This window comes from Sesamum indicum, linkage group LG9 (genome assembly GCF_026168435.1).
Source record: "Sesamum indicum cultivar Baizhima isolate 11 linkage group LG9, ASM2616843v1, whole genome shotgun sequence".
NCBI lineage: Eukaryota > Viridiplantae > Streptophyta > Magnoliopsida > Lamiales > Pedaliaceae > Sesamum > Sesamum indicum.
Genome location: NC_142665.1, coordinates 6,825,624 through 6,846,672, shown reverse-complemented (window position 1 = coordinate 6,846,672; position 21,049 = coordinate 6,825,624). Strand labels below are relative to the sequence as shown.

Here is a 21,049-nt window from a genome sequence, read left to right as displayed (position 1 = left end):
TATTAACAAGCTGCAACAGAAGTGTGTATGGATCAAGAGAAAAACCAAAAGATTACCATCAAATAAACAGAAACCTTGTCCGTTAATTGATTACACCATTCACACTAATTCTTCAATCCATACTAATTGAAATACCTAAAAAGTGAAAGGATCACTTCCATTTGAAAGCCATCAATACATGTAGGAATGGTGCTGCTAGAGGGGAAAACAGATATCATCGAACATTACGAAGGGGACGACTTGGAGTGAAGGCACCCTGCCATTAGCTAAACTGCATTGTTTCAGCACAATTTTCGCTCATGTCCTAAAACCGGAAGATTTTAACTGTGAAAACTTGAGCATCATCAAGTTATAATTTTAACAAACATGAAAGGTTCTAATTTCACATTACCTGCGACCTTTTAGCTGAAGTACAAACTCATCCTGCAAGGCAAACTCAATGTCTTAATCAATTCAAAACACCCCAATCAAAAGGCTATTCTTCAATTAACAAACTCATCCTGCAAGGCAAACTCAAAGTCTTAATCAATTCAAAACACCCCAATCAAAAGGCTATGCTTCAATTAACGGAGATCAAAACATCAACAGACCCTCCCAATATATATATATATATACATACACATACACACACACACACACACACATAAGCCAGACAGATCTACATGTGCTCTCTATGCATATGTGCGTTACATCCATACACCTGGTGTTGGGGTATGCCTATATATGTGTTTGTGTGTTAAAAGAGACAGAGCGCTTTGATGAGCACAGCTTAGATAGAACATGCAGGCTATCAAAGCGTAGAGAGACAAGCATATTTAAGACGCAAAACCTGATTAACAAGTAACCATGCTAAATATGCACAAAACTGGGAATTGCATTTATAAGATTTTAGTAGTCAACCGAGCAAAATTGTACCATTTACACTTTCTGAAGTCATCCCATTATACATACAAAAATGTCTGCGTGGTGTATCACAAATGACCATCGCATCCTTTCAACTATCCACTATATACGTAATGAAATTCCAGACTAAATTAATATAAGAAAGCAAAAAGGCAAAAAGAATTGTTAAAGAGGATTTCCAAGTATATCTTTCTTTCAAGTCAGCCTTCCAACATCAGGTCATCTTCAGAATTTTCTGCATTCACCTGCTTCAACATATGCAGTCTGGTATTTCAAGCAGCTTCACATCAACCATAAGTATAAGGCAAAACTGGTATTCTCATGGTCCAAAACCTTGGAGAACAAAGATCCTCAGGGAAGCTGATTCTGTTGCCAAAGAACCAATGGGCTTCAAGCTACAACTGGCTAGTCCTTAGCTACTCACAAATGTCCCAACAAGCTACTTGATACCAGATGAGAAACCCTGTCTCGGAGGGAAGCCAGCCGGTTGCATCCTGTAAGGCCTCCCATTACTGAATTGTCTGCCATCAGATGGTGGTGGTCCAAGAATCCCTGAAGAGTTCGGATCAGGTAACCATGTCCCATTATTTGAAGGTCTTTGATGTGGATGCTGGATATGGGAAGCATCCGCTTCAGCTCTTTTTCTCCGTTTCCAAGCTTCAAATTTACCCACATCAAGATCCCTATGTGTAAATGCTGCTGTTTGATGTCCAGGAGCAGAGCCATTAATATGGGATGGTCCCACACCAGCCACCTGTTGCTCCTGTTTAAGTTTGGAATAAATTTGTTGAAGTCTCTCACCAGATAAATTCGAAAAGGTAGATACATAATTCCATAATCGTGTGGTCATCCCTGCAGAAAGACACAACTATATTAAACCCTTTCATGAACAGAAAAAAAGTACAACAAAGCCGTTCATCTTTGTTTCTAACTTTCCGAAGACAATTTCCTCCCAACCCACACGTCATTATTCTTCCGCTAATCTATGCAGCCATACAGACTTATAATTCTTGAAAGAACTATCGAGTGGGAGGCAGAGGGCAAATTGAATGAATGATACACAGATGACAGTACATACTTCCTCGCCTGTAAGACTCCTGCTCGTATTCTGAAACAATTTGGTCAATCCTTCGACCAATAAGCTGCAAGTAATTCCGAATTTTGGAAAGCACCTGCAATAATAGCAAGTTAGGAGCAAAGTTCAACCTTATGAGAAAAAACCAAAGCAATCAAGGAGTGGTGGTCGCTGATATTCAGACCCACCTTTTCCTTCGGCAGATCTGCACTGGTAGACTGCAGTTTTTGAAGACGTTTTAGAGTCTTTTCCTCATCTATCATGACATCTTCACACCATTCCCTCCATTTTACTTCCTTGAACTGCTCATAAACTTCTTCATTGTCAGACATTTCACCTTCCTCTTTAACTAACGGCTCAATCTTCTGGGATTTTGGAGCTCTTTTTCTGTTAGCTTGAACATTCACACTTGGAGAACCAGGCTTCCCTTGTCTGCCCCTTCCACGTGATGTCATAAAAGTTTCTTTCTGTCTCTTTGCATTCTTCCGTCCAACTTTCACGTTAGAATTCTTCCCACCAACAGCTGCAACTTCCTGAGAAAAGGTTATGCAGACAGCGACTAATAAACAGCCTATAAATTTGGAGAATCACAGGTATAACAGGCAAAACAGAATTCCAGGTCAAAAGTAAATCCTAAACCCAATGATGAGAAAACATAATGGAGATAATATTTGAATAGAACTCCAAAGCAGATGCTCCAGATAATCAAGAAAGTTGAGGCATAAACTTCAGCCTGGACCCAAAACAAGGTTATCTTAATATGCATCCCTACAATTTCTTCAAATATGCAGCATCAAGAGGTGCACGAATGCTCAAGTGAACACTAATTACAAAATAATAAGGCGGGACGTCTATACAACCAGCAAACAAACAAATTAAACCACATAAAGAGACTTCATCTCATGAAAATTTGACACAAGCAACCAGGGATAACTTGAACAGACATCCATACTCATGCCAGGGGGAATGCCTTTTATCTTCTATTTCGGTTATCCCAACACCTTTACCTATTGTGATACTCAATGTCACAGAAAAGAGAAGGCTTATCCTACAAACTCTCCAGCTCCAAGAAAAACCTTACCGACAGTCCAAAGAATGTACTCTGTTTTCCATAATAAGGATTTGCATAGTCAGAGAAAGTATATGTTCTACTGAATTATCAATCCACTTAAAGCACATCTGAGATTATAAATAAAAGAAAAATGTCCATTATCAACTTAATGGGGTGGGACTGATTTTCAAGCAAGCATCCAGCTTACCATTTCCAAAAGCTGTGTAGCTCGTTCTTTCAGTTGGGGGGCTCGCGGTAAGAAAGTTTCATGATGTTGGAGTTCCACAGGGGCAATCTTCTTAGTAAGACCGAGTTTTTCATCTAATCTTATCTTTTCCCAATTGCCAAATCCATGATAGTGAATTCCAAGCAGCAGCCTTGCATCATCCTCTGATGGTGTCAAGACAAACAAGTTATGCAATCAACCAAAATTATTAAGCAGTATATTATTTCTACCACAACATCACATCACTCCAGGCATCCAGCACAGGAAGGAGCCAGATTAAGTTCAGAAACCAGTTTACAGTAACTAGAGGAAAAACATACATGCAAGAGAAAGGAAAAAATGGATGCACATAAAAGCAAGGGGGCAAAAAACTTTTTTACTTACTCTGGTTCCATCCACAACCTTTAGACCATGTGGATGGTTTGAGATATCCAAGTGCTCTGAATTGAGAGATAGGATCTTCATACCGGCTAATTCGCTTGGCAAGGAGCTGAAGTTCTTCAACACGGCTTAACACCTCATCAGCCTTTACAGGAACGCCAAAGAAATCCAAAAGCGGACCCTAAACAAATATTATAACAAGCTTCAGCTGCTGTACCAGCATGGCTTCCATACTCTATAGACTAGCATATGTAGACAGAGCAGGGACAAACCTTTGGGTCCAGAGTCTCTCCTTTAACTGCTTCTCTACAACCATCAATTAATGCGTCATATAGCTCAATTTGAGCTTCAGTTGGAGCAGCTTCAACTGTTCCACCAACTTCTGCAGCTATCAAGCTTATCTGGCTATCATTTCCAAACTTCTTAACCTAATCATCAGCATCAATAAGACAGAAATCCTATTAAAGATGCAGACCCAAAACATTTGAAGAAAGGAAAAATTTTTAAAGAGGAATACTTCAAAATACTTGAGCTCAGAAGAAGAGAATCAATATAGTTCGAAGTCGAATCAGCTTTTTTCCAACATTTGAATATCTCAACGAGGTAGTCTGGGGTGATGAAAGATGGTTGGAGTAAAATCTAGGATGTTATACTAACCATAAGACCATCATTCTTCTGTAAAGATTTCCATTATGTTTTTAGCTTTATCCCAAGTCCCACTTGAATAAATCTTCTGAATAACTCCCGAGTCCTAATTGTTTTCTTGCAGGAGTCAATCAGTTTAATACTGTAGAACAGATTGTATTTATAGTTGTTTGATTCTGCTGGACCCTTAAATTTTCTTATCACATATGCATTTGATGCCCACCCCAGCAGCCCAAAAGCATAGGCAACCAAAACAGGCCTCCTTACAGAAGCAGAGCTCATCTCCGACACTTTTCTAGCCCAAAAACAAATCTGAATTTTGTCATACAAATCTCTCATATTATACAAGACCAAACCCTAGACGGAAGTTCAAAAGTGTATAAAGATTAATTTTGTGCTACAAATTCATGTCAAATGTTGTTATCATTCAATTTCATAATAAAATGCAAAAGATCTTACCCTCACTAGTTTCCAGAAGCATGTATAATTTCAAGATAATTCATTAAGGTATTTTCGTAATGCAAAAGTACATGCAACAGTGTCCTATACGGACTAAAATTAACTCACATCCTCTGCCAAAGGAAATTTGTTTAACCAGAAAAAAATCCAGACCCCAATTTTCACAAACATGATTCAGCAGAGCAGAGCAGAACAGAACAGAAGAATTCAGATTGAATACCTAAAAGAAATTGTCACAGATGGCAGAACATACATATTCTAGCAACTAAGTTATCTTTCCTGTAGTTTGAATAGTATACATGTGAGTGGTAAAAGGTGTCTTTTGAGTTGGCATAAAAAGGGAAGAATGAGGAACAGCATGACCAAGAAAAAGGTGTAAAATACAAATGACAGTTTTGTCCTTATCCCACTCATTTTAGCTTACAGAGTCCACAAAGGCTTAAATCTCATCCATAGTTACCAAGTGAAGTAACTTTACCGCACGAAAAAACCGTGTTGCATCTCTTTTGGGTAAGTTTCCGTAAGACCATCCTCTCACTTGAGCAGTAGCACCCTCAAGGACTGGAAGAGAGTAACCCGAATCTGCCCTGCGTCGCTTCGACAATCTTTCCTGAGGTTCAACTCCCTTCTTTTTCCTTTTATTAGTACTCCTTTCGGGTGGTATAGCCTCTGCATAACTTCTAATATTTCGTGCTGCTCGGGGAGCTAAAGCATCCTATAATACAAAAAAAGAACTTATCACAGAGAAATAATTTGTAAGAGACAACATCCCTCAGGATAAATTGCATACCTCAGCTTGTGCAATGGCTTCTGGCTTTATCATCCGGCTCCAAAATGTTCCATCATCCTCGGCACTACAGAAATTAGCCACCTGCATATGACGACAGAATAATTCAGTTAAGGAGGGGAATAATTAGAGATAAAATGCCACAAGCATTCAATCAGTGAAACAACTCAACCAAGAACCATGTTAATAATGAAGAAGGCAGGCATATAAAAAATTGATGAAGATATAATGAAAAACTGGGACAAGAAAAATGGCTAATCTACTATTCAACAGAAGAATCATTATATGCTAACCTTAAAAGCACTCAACAATTCATGTCCTTCCTCTCCTTCATTTACTTTGTCTTCTACTTTCTCTGCTCTTTCAAGAATCTCATCGATGTCCATACTAAGAAGCCTTTTCTTGCTTTCCTCATCATTTTTGTCTTCCTTAAAGAGTTCTTCTGCCCCAAACCTCAGAATTGCTGAAAGCTCATTCTACATAACAGAAAGCAAAACATAAGAACTGGCAACCACAATAAGAAAGCATCTACCATTGACTCAGTAATAGAAAGGTAGAGCATAGGAGGCACACATAAACACAACTGAAAAATCTTCAAATCAACAGGATTGGTTTATTTCTTATGCTTACTTTATCAAAAGAACTTCCTTTTTTCGCTTCCTTTTTCTCCAGTCTGCCCTCTGCATTCAGCTTCTGGATAACTAAATGGTCCAGAACCTAAAAAGAAAGCATCATGAAGTGAGAACACAGACAAGAGACATACATCATCTTCGATGGAGACCACTCCATAAATTGAAAAAGGATGTTGATACAACCAGCAAGCTTTAACTTGATTCACGTATTACACTAGAAGATAAACGACGTCGTTGAAAAATTCATATAAAAAAAAAAACAAATCTCCATGATAGTTTAAACATGAAATGAGAATAAAACCATGACCATGGAAAAGTTTTGCAGCATAACGTACCATCTTCTTCTTGGCACGCTCCAAGATATCTTCTTCAACGCTCTTGCTAGTGACAAACCGATAAATGTTAACTACTTCTTGCTGCCCAATTCTATGAGCTCGGCTCATTGCCTTATTCAACAAAACAATATTAAAGTAGTAAGACTATGACCGCTGGCATAAGTAATATAGCACAGACTGTAAAAAGTATTGGACAGTCTGCTACAAGAATCAACTGCCACAAACCTGTAGATCATTTTGCGGATTCCAATCTGAATCAAATATGATAACTGTGTCTGCAGTTGCAAGATTAATACCCAAGCCACCAGCACGAGTTGAAAGAAGGAAACAGAAATCCTCACTTCCAGGAGCATTAAAATGATCCATAGCCTGCTGACGTAACTCAGCCTTTGTACTACCATCAAGTCTCTGAAACTGGAACCCTTTTAGAGAGAGATACTCCGCCAGTAAATCCAACATCCTAACCATCTGTGGTCAAATTAGACTGCTTAGTTTCAGTGTACTCGAATACGAATGAGAAACTAAAGCAAGACTTGAGAGTCCAATTTTTCTCCATCATTGGAAGGTTATTGCAGGAATATAAAGTACGTTATAAACCCACCAAGAAAAATAAGTAATTGCAATCCAAAACTATGCCACCATCAGACAAAGAATCTTGAATTCAAAATTACTGCAAGAAGTGTATAGGAAATATGATCGGCTAATAAGTTTGTTCAATGCTCACGCACAGCCATCTCATCCATTTCCTTAACAGTCACTATCAAAGCCAACTTCAAGCGCAATTCTAGAATGCCATGAATACTTCAGGTAAAACATAAGTGTCAGTGTATGATAAATAGAGCCAGTGGGACCAAGTGCCCGGCAGGAATCGTTGCTAGAGGAGCCATTACGAGCCCACACAATTATCCTATATGATTGGCTGACAAAGACATCATCAATAAAGTGGGAAATTTTCATAAAGTCAATATCTCGTGTACAATATAAAACAGAGATTGTAATGGTAGAATTCAGAGCTCAAGGAAAACCAGACGACCAGCTCGGTATTATTTCTGGAAAGAATCATATCAGGGCCAATTTGCATTTATGGCAAGCTCCAAGCACTTCTCAATTTCCATCAACGGGCAACACAAATCAAGCTAATCTAACCACCCCAAAACTGATATGTGATATGAACTAATGCAAAAGGTCAAAAAAAAAAGGAAGTTGCTCAAGCTCATCCCAAAACGTTTCAGAAGTCCAACAAGTTCATCTGAAAACCCTAAATATCTTCAAGTCATATAAGATAAACTTGGAAAAACAAAACAGCAATCCAAATACCATGTCTTACAACAATGATGAAGAAAATGCTGCAAACCTGAGAAAATATTAACACCCGGTGATTTGTCTCATGCAATCTGTTAAGCAGCTTATCTAGTATAACCAGCTTCCCGCTACTTAAAATAATCCTTTCCAGTTTTGTGCTGCCTAGGAAATTTGTATCGCCACCATAACCATGGTCTGCACTTTCAAACAGAAATGGATGGTTGCAGCATTTCTTCAACTCCACCACAATATTTAAAAGTGATACCTGCATAGTTGTTTTGAATGACAATGAGAAGTTCCATCACTTCTAATATTTAGATAAATGGGGCATCCCCAAATAAGCTAAAGCCACATTAACAAAACATTTGGAGGCACATGCAACCAATTAACGGTTATTTTGACACTTCGTGGAACAGATTTAGTACTTCCTATTCTGAACAAGACACAGTAAATGCAAACAAAAACTGAGGAAAATAGCGTGGATTGTGTTAGTGAAGCACCACGTGAGTGCACGAGAACAGAATAATGAAAACCAGATAATAAGCAATACATCTTGAATTTCACTATAGAGCTTAATTGCTAATATCTACCAATGAGTCTTCTGAAGATCACAAGAACACTAACCTGATTCCCACGAACTCCTTTATTCAAATCATGGAAGTTTCGTTCCAGAATCCACTTATAATACCTGAAAGATGTTCAGTGAAAACGAATTTGAGGATGTAAAATTAATAATCACAAAGCAATAAGATCTTTTTTTTGGTTCCAAAAGCACTCACTGTTTCTGCAGTGGTGACATCTCAACCCTAAGGATGCGCTCAATTTTAGGAGGCAAAGACTTCTCTACATCTTTTATGACTCTTCTGAGAATGTGAGGTCTCAATTCCATGTGAAGATTAGCAAGCTGCAAGAAAGTTAAAAAACAGGAATTGACTGCTACACCTCAAAAACTAATCTCTAAACCAAAACAGATGAAGAAAATTTGATCATGTTGAGACCCAAGAGGAGGAAAGAAGAAAGAACTAATACCTCCATCTCATTGAATGAACTAAGATTCTTGTACTTCTGAACAAAATCATCCTTACTCCTAAACTTGTCAGGATCAAGAAAATGAAGCAAAGCCCTGCAATTGGTATAGTAGATAAATACACATATATCAGTTCCCACAAAAAGTAAGATTTAAGCACATTAAGAGAACTCCTTGTTAAATGAACACGAAAACACAGGAAAAGACTCGTAACAAATCCTGCTGAACCCAAACCCAAAGGTACCATCCCCATAGACTTTAACAGACCCTTCTCCCTAGGGCTTGGGAGAAACCAAAAGAAATGTCATGGAATAAAGGAAGCAAGAAAACTAAAAAGGAGTTGAAACAAATCTGCCTAAGGCAGCTAGAACTTTGCAGAATCAAAACATCAGTAGAGCATGTCAATCAGAAAATTATTACAAGCAACTACCAATTCTCATAAATTCTCTATGGATAGCTAAATCATTTTCCTTAGCTGCAAGAAAGATGAACTTCTGCTAAATGCTAAATCCATTCAGAATTATATTTTACATCAAAAGATAATCAAACTCCTAGTCAGGGCATAATGTGCAAACAGCAATTCTCAAAATGAAATAAACATATCACCATAGCTCCTCAACACTGTTTTGCAGGGGAGTGCCAGTAATTAGCAACTTGTTCTTCGTGCTGAATTCCTGCAAAACATAAAGTCACTAAACAATGTCCAAGCAACTTAGAAGGACAACCAAACCAGAGCAGTAAATTCAACTGAAAAGTTTATCATACCGATAATGTTGTATATAAAGATGCCTCACTATTCTTCAATCTATGAGCTTCATCAACCATAAGATAGTTCCACTTAATTTTAGACAGAACAGCCTTATCCTTCAATAACACTTCATATGTAGTTAACAGGGTATCAAATTTTATACTCCTGCCTGTTTTCTTTTCATTGAAAAACTCATACTGCTGGCACACCTGCAATTATATGGACAACGTTATCATAAAAGGAAAAAAAAACCTTCAAAAAACTATAGAGGTGATGATGCGCACATAGTGGTGTCAAATCAATATATTCTTTCATTAGATAAAGATGATAGTTCTATATTTTAATTGTTAGTGGTGTTGAATCAAACACGTTTTTTATTTAAATGAAATTGATAGTTAATTTTTTTATTGCTTTAAAATTGTTATTGATGTCATGATAAAGTACTATGAAAAAAATATATTATAGTTTATAAGATTAATGATTAAAATATTATATATATATGTACGCATATAAGAAAGTAATGATTGAGATGAGAATGATAAGAAAACATTTCCAGTGAGAAGATATATAAACAAGCATGCTCTCTACTGTTTCAAAAACTGAAAATGAAAACATAAACAAGCTAGCTGTAAGATTTTACAAAAACGTGGATACTTTTAAGGGCATGTTTACTTCAAAGATGTGATAATTGAAAGATACGATTGAAGTGGAATTATATGTGTGGTATGATTATTCAATAGAATTTAACCTTGTTTACTTCAATGTACTGAAAGCATGATTGGGCCAAAACAGCCTCTGAGGTGGTATTTGCAATTATAAGATAATATGAACACTTTTGTTATAATACACACTTCAACATTTGACTAGCCTATATAATTCTAGTCCAATGAAGTAAACATCTCCTAAGGGAAAAGTAGCCAAGCAGATGTTTGCATAATGAATTTGGAGATGTGACCACTAAGGTCCATCCATCACAATAGAAAAACAGAAAATGAAAAACGAAAGTACAGCATCCACCACCTAACACAGCCCAGAAGAGCTATTAATCTAAGAGCATAAATTCCAAAAATGGGTTACAATATATCTTGAACATAATGAAAATTACCTCACGGCTAGCACGTGTTCCAACATATATAATGACATTCATGTCAGGCAACCACTTTCTAAATTCTTTTGCCCAATTTGACAAAGTAGATAGCGGAACAACAACAAGAAATGGTCCTTGAATTTCCTGAGCGTTCTGTGGAAATCATTATGAATTAGTGAACAAACCCAAAAAAGAATTCAAAGTTAACTAGCAACATCAAGTACCTGCAAGAAACCAAGCATTGAAACTGATTGGACAGTTTTACCAAGACCCATTTCATCAGCTAGAATTACATTAGTATCATTTCTCCAGCTGCGCTGCAAAAGAGTCACTGATCAGCACAGCTTGGAATGAGTAAATTGATTAACATAAAGCAAGAAGAACCTTGTTATAAAGATTTCAGGCTAGAACCAAGCCCCGCACCTGTTAACCAAGAAGTTCAGGCCTTCAAGCTGATAATCTCGAAGATTGCCCCCTTTCAACCACTCAGGCTGCTGATCAAGCTTCCTGAGACTCCCTGAGAGAGAAAAGCAATCTTTATAATATGGGAACATGGACTACATTCTTCAATAAAGTTTCAAAAGAAGTTCTGACTTAGAGAGACTCTGTATGATAAATGCATTAAAACATACATGAAATACAAATCATCCAACTGAACACAAACGAGTGAGCACACAGTGGACTAACAAACCTTTGCTTTTCTTGCGCTGGAAATCAACAGTCTTCCCTTGAACCATTGCTGCAGCCTCTCTAGCCTGCTTTCATAAGGTCATTATGTTGATATACTAATGCACATTTGATACATTAAGTAAAGAATTTTAACCCAGACGCAAGTGAATTTAATACTCTTATGGAACGTATAATGTAGCAAGGCCAGTGAACCAAACAGAAACAGATCCATCACATTTAAATATAGCGTGTAAAACTTGTTGAAGGTAGAAGTAGACATTTAAACCCTCTATGTCAAGATGAACATGTCGCTCTCGAACAAGTTGAATTGAACTCAGTTTCCAAAACAAATACACGCATTCATTTGAGAGCTTACCTCTTCATCAGTCTCTATTCGTTATAATATCCCAAAGAAACTTCTCTTATGTTGATCTCACATTCTCACAATCATTACCCCTCTCCCTATTACCCACAAGGCCAACCAGTCCTATTTCTAATCACCAACCCTCTCAGCTGGGTGCAGATATAAACAACAGCTAAACCGCCCCAACCGAAATCACACAACAGATAAGCTAGGGATGTGATAGGCTGTTCTCAGATTCATTGGGAAAAAAATTGTATTTCTACAACTGGTTCACTTCAATTGTTTACAAACCAAAAGACAAATACATATATTTATAAATCTATGTATCTAGCATGTATAATTACCAAAAGTTTCAAGTCTGATGAATGCAGTAGAAATGTCACAAAGGATATAAGAATAAGCATAACAAAGTATAACTTATTTCTCCCCAAAACTGTGGAAAGGAAAGGAAATACTGTACATATACAAGTATTATACCAAGCAGTATTTGGTGGTACATATATTGCATCTTCAAAAGCTTCAAGTACAATATAAATTACTTCAAAGCTTAAGATCCATAACTAGACTAGTTGCAGTTCTAACAAATCAAATCTGTACACAAACCAAGTATGTATATACAGCAGCAGAAGTACAAAGGTCTAAAGACCTTCCCGTTCCTTGTTTTCATAAACTGATCAAACTATACTATGAAAAAATATCTCCCGATGATATCTTCAAAAAAAAATGATTGCAAGACTTGATAACAAAAAAGAGAAAACGAACAACAGCGTGCCAAGATTCACGAATACAATAAGTCACCAATTAGATCGAGACAATTTATGAAAAAAAACTAATCTTAAAGAAGATTTCCCAAGGAAAACGGCTTGAAGAACAATTAACTCATGGCTAACCGCATGCAAAAACAATCCCAGTCAATGCCATGAAGACATCAAAGATGCACCAGGTAACAACAAAGCTAGAAGAAGTGTTACCTTGTATTCGTCAATGGCATCTTGGGCAAACGAAATATCAGTATCCTTTTCCCTACAAGACACAAACAGTGTTCACCTCAAAACTCTGATTAATATTATAATATGAAATATAGAAAATAAATTAGATCCCAATCCCAATATATGGACAGACACCATGGGAATGGTGTAATATAGAGTTAATATATAGGTTGATCCTGATCAAGTCGTACTAGGAGAAGGCAAGCCCACGAAAGCAAATTTAAGTCACATATTCACATTACCAAGTAGCTTCAGCATAAGACAGTCCTTGCCACTTGACCAAATATTCTGGTACTACATCACCCAAACTATCTTTGATGAGTCTATCTGCAATCACTCTCTCCACCTGAGTATGCATTACCCAACCCCATCAAACAACTTTTCAGAGGAATTTGAAATAGTGAGGTGACCCAAAAAGATTATGGTACCAGAAAGGCAGACCTGACTGTTCTGTTTTATGATATCCAGGTCCATTTCCTTGCTGACATCATTTACCTCAATCTGGTCCACATATGACAAGTGAAAGTTTTAAGAATGGGATAAGACAATTGGGCCATCCACAACAAATAAAGAGGTTAAATGTCTCATGTTTCCATTGGGAGAAATGGGAAATTGAGAACACAGGGTGACAGGCTCAATGTATAAAGAATATGTTCAACTCTCTAGCAGGCATAGATTGTATGAAAAGTTAGTTCTTTCCGTAAATTTCAGATCCAGGTGATCTAGATTACACTACTGTTTCTAAAACAACAAGAAGGAATCATTCAGTCAATATCATATATTCTCATTAAGAGAATGTTTAAGCATATGATCCCAGTTACAGTCAAGGTCAAAACTAAAAATACAGTTTGATCATCTAAGGTAACATAATTATTCAGTTATTTGCAAAAAGGCAAGCATACATCTAAATGAATAACAGTCCTCCTAGAAACCTCAAAATGAAACAGGTTGATCAGCACATACAACATTTAACTTTGCACCAATAACTAACCTAATTGCTTAAAGTGCAAATGTGTGTGCATCAGCTAAAGTACTTAGAGAGGCCAGCCAGCGCGGAAATATTTCATATGCTGCAAAGATCGTATAACAGGCCATACTCATCATATATAAAGAGAGAGGAGTAGAAACCATTTCTCAGGTGAGCCCAAGCAGACCCTTTAAAAACATAATTTTGGTGAGACAGCTCAACAACAAATATGAAAATCTCACTCTCAAAATCTACCAGAGGGGACAAAATAGAAAATCTGCAATAAATTGTAAACTGACGAGTTCTCACAAAAATAATTAATTCAATGTCTTCCAAAACATCAACCTCAACCTTTGACAATTCTATGTTACTGTGCTAGGCCCATCAACCACAGTTTATGAACCAGACAAGTGGTAGCTCAAGCACACATTAACTCAAGGCCTTGCAGCTAGGCTCACACCAAACCTACCATAAATTCCAGCCTAGCATTCAGCAGTCACAGGTCACCGTCTGCAATGGATATTGCATTTCCATGGAAGACTAAAAACTTCAAAACATACATATCCATCCAAGTTTAAGAGACAGTAATAGCCTTCTGCATACTTATAGACATCATAGCATAATATTTGATACAGACACATCCATAATGCGGACTACGCTTTGTGTAAGTTTGCACCTTAGCAGGTATATATGCACATACATACAAGAAAGAGAGATCCAACTGCACATACAGAGCCTCTTGCATGCATGCATATGTATCCTCAAACATTAATTCAAGGATTTGCCACAGTGATATCAAAACATTACCTCCTCCCGAGATACCATCTTCCTGTACCTTATATCTTCTGTAACTTTTTTGGTATAATTCAAAACCTTCTTAAAACCACTGAGCTGAAAAATCACAGAGCATGTCAGGTTTTCTTGAAAAATGCACACGATTTCAATCTATAGTACTGCAAACATACAAGTTCCTCTAATTCTATCTGACAGCAATAAACATTATAAACTGATATTTGAATAACTTACATTCTGCAACTCAAAAAATGGTTTCCATTGACAGTGTAAATGTGACTGGCCTTTCCACTTTATTAGAAACTCCATCTCACTCCAATCCGGTTCCGAGTCAAACAAATAGCTCATCAACACAGGCTCGGTCGATTTATTATTCCTTAAAGCTTCTTCAGCCATGCCCTTTGGTTGATGCCATAATACCTTCTCAATCGCATCGCCGTCTTCTTCTTCAGCCTCTTCCTTCTTGAAAAAAGTATTAACAAATAACTCAACAGCAGGAAGAGCATATATAAATTAAGGGGCTATAAAATTATTTACTTCCACAAGACAAAATAGAAAATAGAAGGTAACTTGTGCAAATCAAGAAAACAATGCAATGCAGCTGAATCTTCCCCCATTAAAGATTCCGCATAGGCAACCAAATTGCCAATAGCTTACAGATTCCTTTAACTACTGTATATTACTATAGAAGCCAGAACAAGAGACTGTCCACCACAATTCATGAAACATATAGCAGACATTAACTAATGAACGCAAACCATATAAACCAGCAGGATCCAAACAACATGGGAATAACTGACAAGACATTGTAAGCTCATTAAGTTTAATGATAAAATAACATAAAGTAGAACCAGGACAAACACACCTTCAGGTTCTTTTTTTTGCCTTCATCAATATCTTCACTTTCATCACTCTCAACATATGATACTTTCCGCACTGAACGACCTGATGTTCGCAGTTCATTGTTCCTACTAGAAACAGAAGCTGAAGCAGATCGACCAACATTCTTCCTTTGAACTGATGCACCTCTCCTTGTACTTCTAAAGTCCTCATCACTACCATTTTCAGATTCCTCGGCAGATGACTCTTCATCATCTTCTTCAAAAGATGTCCTACCTTTCTTTCGCCGACTGGATGAAGCAATTGATCTAAGTCCCCTGGTAGACTTCAAATTACGACCACTCTTACCTGATTGTTTGGCCTTATTTTTCTTAAAGTAGACATCATCGTCGTCTGAGAAATCCAAATCATCATCCTCAACATTATCCTCCTCATCAGATTCTTCGGCACCCCAATCATCATCTTTATCCTGCACATGGATGGAAAAACTGGTCCCCGCTTAAGTTCACATAGAACATAGCCAAAGTAAAATAAGGCTTTCATTAAATTCCCCAAGAGAACACATCTTCACCACATTACGTAGAAAGCTAGGGATTATTTTTAGTAAATAAACATTAAAACTAAAGTAGAAATAGATGAAGAGGCAACAGGTTTTAACAAAGTCAAGGTATTAGCCAAGAAGCCAGCAGACTTACAAGAGGTGTGCTTGTGTACAGAATGAGAATATTTGTATCATGCTGAGACATGCACACATGTGTTAATAGTGTGCAAGGCTAAGTGATAAAACTCTAGAATTCTAGAAAAATTAGTCCAATTATCCATTGCATAATCATGAAGCAGCAGGGAGTAAGTTGGCACTTCATCCTAAAGGATGGAAATTGAACACTTGCCAGATAGGTTTTATCCAAAAAGGGAAAGTGTCTTGTAGAACTTCATTAAGCAGAAACTAGTTGTACATGTATGTTCTTAGAACTAATGAGGGCAAAATGCACGAAATATAGTTTATGCTGCCATCTTAACCACACGCTAAAAGCTGAAAGGTTATATTGTAATTTTGATTCTCGTACTTCCCATCACATTTTCTCCTTCAAACTCTCTCAATAACTTTTTTCTTTCTACTCAACCACCTTTTGTTGTGAAGTCTAAAACTTATCATAAAGTTTCAACATGAAACAACTAAAAATTACAAACCTTTTCAATTTTATGGTTTCCCTAAAAATGTATGTAAACAAATCGAACGTGCCAACATCTCTCAAACATTGATGTCTTCCCAATCTAAAAAGCATGGAAGCTTGATGCAGTATAGTGTGAATTTATTAATATCAAATACACAAACTTTCAGACTGTCGAGGTACCAAATTCCTTTGATTTCTCTCCAAAAAGGGGGAGAGAGAAGAACAATTAAATAAAGAAAGGAACAGCAATCACTATTTGAACCCACCACCCGAGTTTTTTAAAGGCTGGGACACATGACGGGCCATGTTGTAAACACTTGAATAATTCATACTAGTAAAAGCTACAAAAGACAGCAAGGAAACAATGTTTCCCTAGGGGGTAAGAAATACAAAGCAAGCAGTTATTATTATCATGCATAATTATGTTGCATGCGTTATTGTTTGCCATAAATATGAGCATTTATATATATAGAAATATATAACTCGTCAGTAAATCACACCCCCATATATATGCAGTTTAATTCCATTTTCATCTGGCTCATGTTTATTAATCAATGTGCCACATATAGCATCTCCCACAGATCATTCATTGACCCATACAGATACTTTCGAGCTCAGATTCTACACATCCTAATTCTTACAGTTGCTAGAAACATAAATCAAATTATACATTTTACATTAAAGAATAAACACTAGTAATTTCAAACACACTGGCTATGACCCACATCCAATCTAACTTTGAGTTAAGTAGGGATTTTTTACATAAAACAGATTCACAAGCATGTGTTTCTTAACCCTTAAAGACAACTTATCAAGCCCAGCCTTGCTCTCCAGTTCCATACATTCCAGGTGTATGCCTCCTTTCTCTATGTCTGCATATATTCATTTTCCACTAATAAGGAATATTATGTACCAGATATACTTGCTGAGCCAAACAAAGACCTGATTCTCATTCTACCGTGGAAAATGTAAAAAGAAAGAAAGAAAGGAACAGAGGAAAAATTTAAAAATCCGAGTTCATATTTCACTTGTTACCTCTTCAACAAAAACTAAATCTAGATCGACTAAACAACCAATGAAATCTCTATTTGCCTGATCTAAACACTCATCTATATTCATGTTATCTAAAATTTTAAATCCTAAGGTGCACGAAAGCACACTTCGTTGAAGGATTACACGTAAAAAGCAGTCTACAATGCCTAAAAAACAACACGTTCTAGATATGGTATACACATGAAGTCATAGAATGTATTATTGTTCTAGCGATCAAAAACCAAGAGAATACCACCATGTCAAATCATAAATTCTGGTAACTGCAGTACACATACTACTAATCAACTCACTCAATATTGAGTGTAAATCAAGCCACAATTTATCATAGATATTCTAACCATGCATCGGGTATAGCAGAAAATAGTAGAACACCTTGATTCCTCTGGGCCCCCTTGTCGCCCCATAATCAGGATCAAAGTCAGCATCATCAGGGTCATCTTCTGCAAGCAAGCGAACATGCCAATTTTGATGCCACACAAAAAATTTAGACCAAAGGGCATTTCTGCCAAAATTCATACGTAGTATGGGTAAAAATTACATTGATCAGACAAAAAGGAAAGACAATGACAGTTACCATCTTCCTCTTCGTCATCATCTTCTTCATAGTCAGCATCTTCATCATCGTATTTGTTGGCTTTCAACCCCTTTGATTTTCTAGAGATACTACTATCAGCAGCAAGCCGAGGTGGTGGCTTCGAACTAAACCCACTTGAGTTGTTCACTGCTCTATGATGATTCAGAGACTCAGTCTGATCATCACCATCCTGCTCATAATACTCATCAGATAACATCTCATCTGCAGGAACAATCTGATGTCCCTTTCCAGATACTGCTTTTTGTGCATCGTCGTCATTTTCGGATTCCATCCTGTCCTCTGCTCCATCAGATGATTCCTCCAATTCAGACCCTTTGTATTCGGACCCACTCTTAGACTCCTCCCCTGACTCTGATGCTCCATGGGGCATTGTCTTTGACTGTGTATTCTTCCAAAAAGTCGAACCCCACTTTCCCCCCATAGTCGTACCCCTCATATGAGGCTGTGTTTTTCCTATCCTGATATTACTGCTACTGTCTTCTCCAATATTTATACTAGATGTAGGCCCTGGCATTTCCTCATTATCGGTAGCCACATTCTCCTGAAGTCTACTGTTATTCATTGTCAGCTGCTGTGAATGGCTTGTCTCACTCACTGAAATCTGTTCTACTACTCCACCAGAAGAATTTCTAAAAAACGCCATGCACTATTCGTCACATGGAGTTGTTTATAGAGTCCCAGAATCTGAAAGCAACCAAACAATTGAAGGCAAGGGGGAGTGCGTATTACTTTCTCCAAAAAGCTCCCTCCAAAAAGCTCTGTATACACATCGATATTAAATAGCAACTTGGATAGCCAAAAAAAACACAAACCACCTCAACTTTTAAACTAAACTATTCTCGATTTAAAATCTTATTACACGACCCATAAATTAATATTGAGAATTTAACAAATTTTACAGCAAAAATATGGATCGGTTACTTGACACTCAGAATCCGTTAAGAACACTAGAAGAAAGCTTGAATTTCCCGACAGTGTAATCAATTTAGAAAAACCCTAAATCCACATTGGAGAAAACCCTTGTTCTACTAGCAAAAAAAATTGCATATGGGTCGGAAAAGGGAAGCTGATTGTCAAATTTGTTTTCAAGAAACTAACCTTGGCGCACACAGAACAAAAGCGAGGGGAAAGAAATCACGCAATTCAGTCAAGGGTATTTTCGTAAATCCGGTGGGGAGGGGAGGTTTAAACACCCGATACACCGGGGGACTGGTTATGCCCGACGACAGTAAAGCCGGCGGCGGGAAAGATAGGTTTCAAAAACGATACCGTTTGCAGGCTTCCGCGAGCCAAATTTGGGTCGGGTTTGAAACCGCTAATTTGCGCCCAGACGCAAAGCGGGTTGAGGACAGCAAAATCAACGAATCGAAGGTCTCGATTGGATTTATTCTACCACTGTTGTCGTTCGATGATGTCCCGAAGAGGAAAGAAAAAACTTTCTAGAGAGAGAAAATAGAGAGAGAGAGGGAGGGAGGGAGGGGAGGTGGGCGTATGGATGTATTTTCCGGGTTTATTTTTAGAGAGAGAAAGAGATAATCAGATAGGAAATTCGGATTTGTGAGAGGTTATTTTTTTCCCTAGGCCACACTCATATATAGATACAGATGGGTGGTTAAAAACTGGAATATTAATCCCCATCTCAGGACACTTCCGTCATTTCTCAGTCCACGTACCACCCTCACCGCACGACGTACTACTTTGATTAAGGAGACTCTCACTTCTTATCGCCAGTGTAATGACAAGCACGCTTTTACTGAGAAAGACACGCTTTATTCGTCTAGAAGCTGCCTTTTGGGGGCCTTGAGAACGTCTTGTTGAGCTCTCTGAGTGGCATAAACTCGTAGCTGCGCTTTCATAATTTGAAGAAGTTTTTGACAACTCATGTTTGTATTTGCACTAAATAAAGTGAAACTTTTAGCATGTTTTGGGGAAAAAAATTTAACAAAATAGATAAAAATATTTAATTTTTTTTGTATCAATGTCCCGTTTTACAAAGAATAGTAAATTTTTTAACATTCATCTTTAAGTTGTTACGGGATAAATTAGGCCTATTTTTTATCGAACAATCTGTTGCACATTATGCAGATTAAAATTTGTGAATTTCTAAATAAATTTTTGTATTAAATTGGATGTAATTAACGTGTTAATATATATTCTTTTAAAATGTGGGATCTTTTATTTTTTAAAATTAATAAATCAACTGTGATGAATATTACTTGACTACATTAGTAAATGAAATCAATTGAAACAATGGAGAATCAAACTGTAATAAGTATTTGAAATGTGGACGTAGGTTTTTGAAAATGAGAAAATAGGTCCAACGTATTAGGCGAATCAATTATTTATTAAAAATTAAAGAATATACCTTTTTTTTCTTCTATTTTATTGAATTTAAATCAAATATTTGTTCATCTTGAGCAAATTGATTAAGCCAAACAATTAGCTAAACCAATGGATAACCCTACACATCCCATTTTTGTGCTTGATCAAACTCTAAAAGTGGGATTAATTTTGAGGGAAATCTGAGCTGAACATCATCCCAAACTATGTATTTACAAGTACTTTTAAGCTTTTAACAAAACACTTTTCTTTATCAGACATTCTAGTATAATTCACATACTGATTTATTATGATAGGTGAAGTTTTACGACGCCAATATTATTATTATTTAAAAAAATCAGAAATATTCTCGATGATGAAGTGCATTAGAAAACATACTTGATTCACAAATAAAATATATGAGAAATATTTAAAAAGAGCCGTAAGTGAAATTCATTAGAGCCAACCAAAAAAGCTAAGCAACAAGGCGAAGCAATAAAGTAATAATGTAAAGCAAAAAATTATGTATACTATATACTGGACAGCGAAGATGATCGAGTCGAAATAACTACGAATCAACTTACATATTTAAAATAATAAAGACGAGTATGTAAAAGATAAATTTTAT

General features: G+C 36.9%; 1 protein-coding gene across 7 annotated transcripts; it reads right to left on the bottom strand.

Moving 5' to 3' along the window:
- Positions 1-856: 856 nt before the first annotated feature.
- CHR5 (chromatin remodeling 5) lies at positions 857-19,671 on the bottom strand. 7 transcript variants are annotated; one of them, XM_011091857.3, is made up of 31 exons: positions 19,201-19,671; positions 18,082-18,860; positions 17,880-17,947; positions 15,305-15,748; positions 14,674-14,901; positions 14,455-14,538; positions 13,122-13,181; positions 12,923-13,026; positions 12,663-12,714; positions 11,350-11,413; positions 11,082-11,175; positions 10,883-10,970; positions 10,677-10,811; positions 9,589-9,780; positions 9,430-9,497; positions 8,826-8,919; positions 8,576-8,700; positions 8,421-8,484; positions 7,849-8,061; positions 6,720-6,962; positions 6,495-6,605; positions 6,158-6,244; positions 5,821-6,003; positions 5,531-5,611; positions 5,219-5,455; positions 3,909-4,064; positions 3,640-3,817; positions 3,238-3,419; positions 2,167-2,511; positions 1,982-2,075; positions 857-1,755 (listed from the first exon to the last, which is right to left on the bottom strand). In XM_011091857.3, the coding sequence occupies exons 2-31, from the start codon at positions 18,743-18,745 to the stop codon at positions 1,343-1,345; spliced, it is 5,151 nt and encodes a 1,716-aa protein (XP_011090159.1). In that variant the 5' UTR covers positions 18,746-18,860; positions 19,201-19,671; the 3' UTR covers positions 857-1,342. The 7 variants fall into 7 exon arrangements, with proteins under 7 accessions (XP_011090159.1, XP_011090163.1, XP_020552647.1 ...); XM_011091861.3 differs by having other exon boundaries at positions 14,674-14,898; XM_020696988.2 differs by having other exon boundaries at positions 18,082-18,786.
- Positions 19,672-21,049: the final 1,378 nt, after the last annotated feature.

Coding starts and splice junctions, on each gene's coding strand:
- CHR5 (XM_088885227.1), bottom strand. CDS start 18,745: ATGGCGTTTTTTAGAAATTCTTCTGGTGGAGTAGTAGAACAGATTTCA. Junction 14,539..14,673: donor CATTTTTTGAGTTGCAGAAT/GTAAGTTATTCA, acceptor GTGATTTTTCAG/CTCAGTGGTTTTAAGAAGGT. Junction 6,606..6,719: donor ATCCGCAAAATGATCTACAG/GTTTGTGGCAGT, acceptor TTGTTGAATAAG/GCAATGAGCCGAGCTCATAG.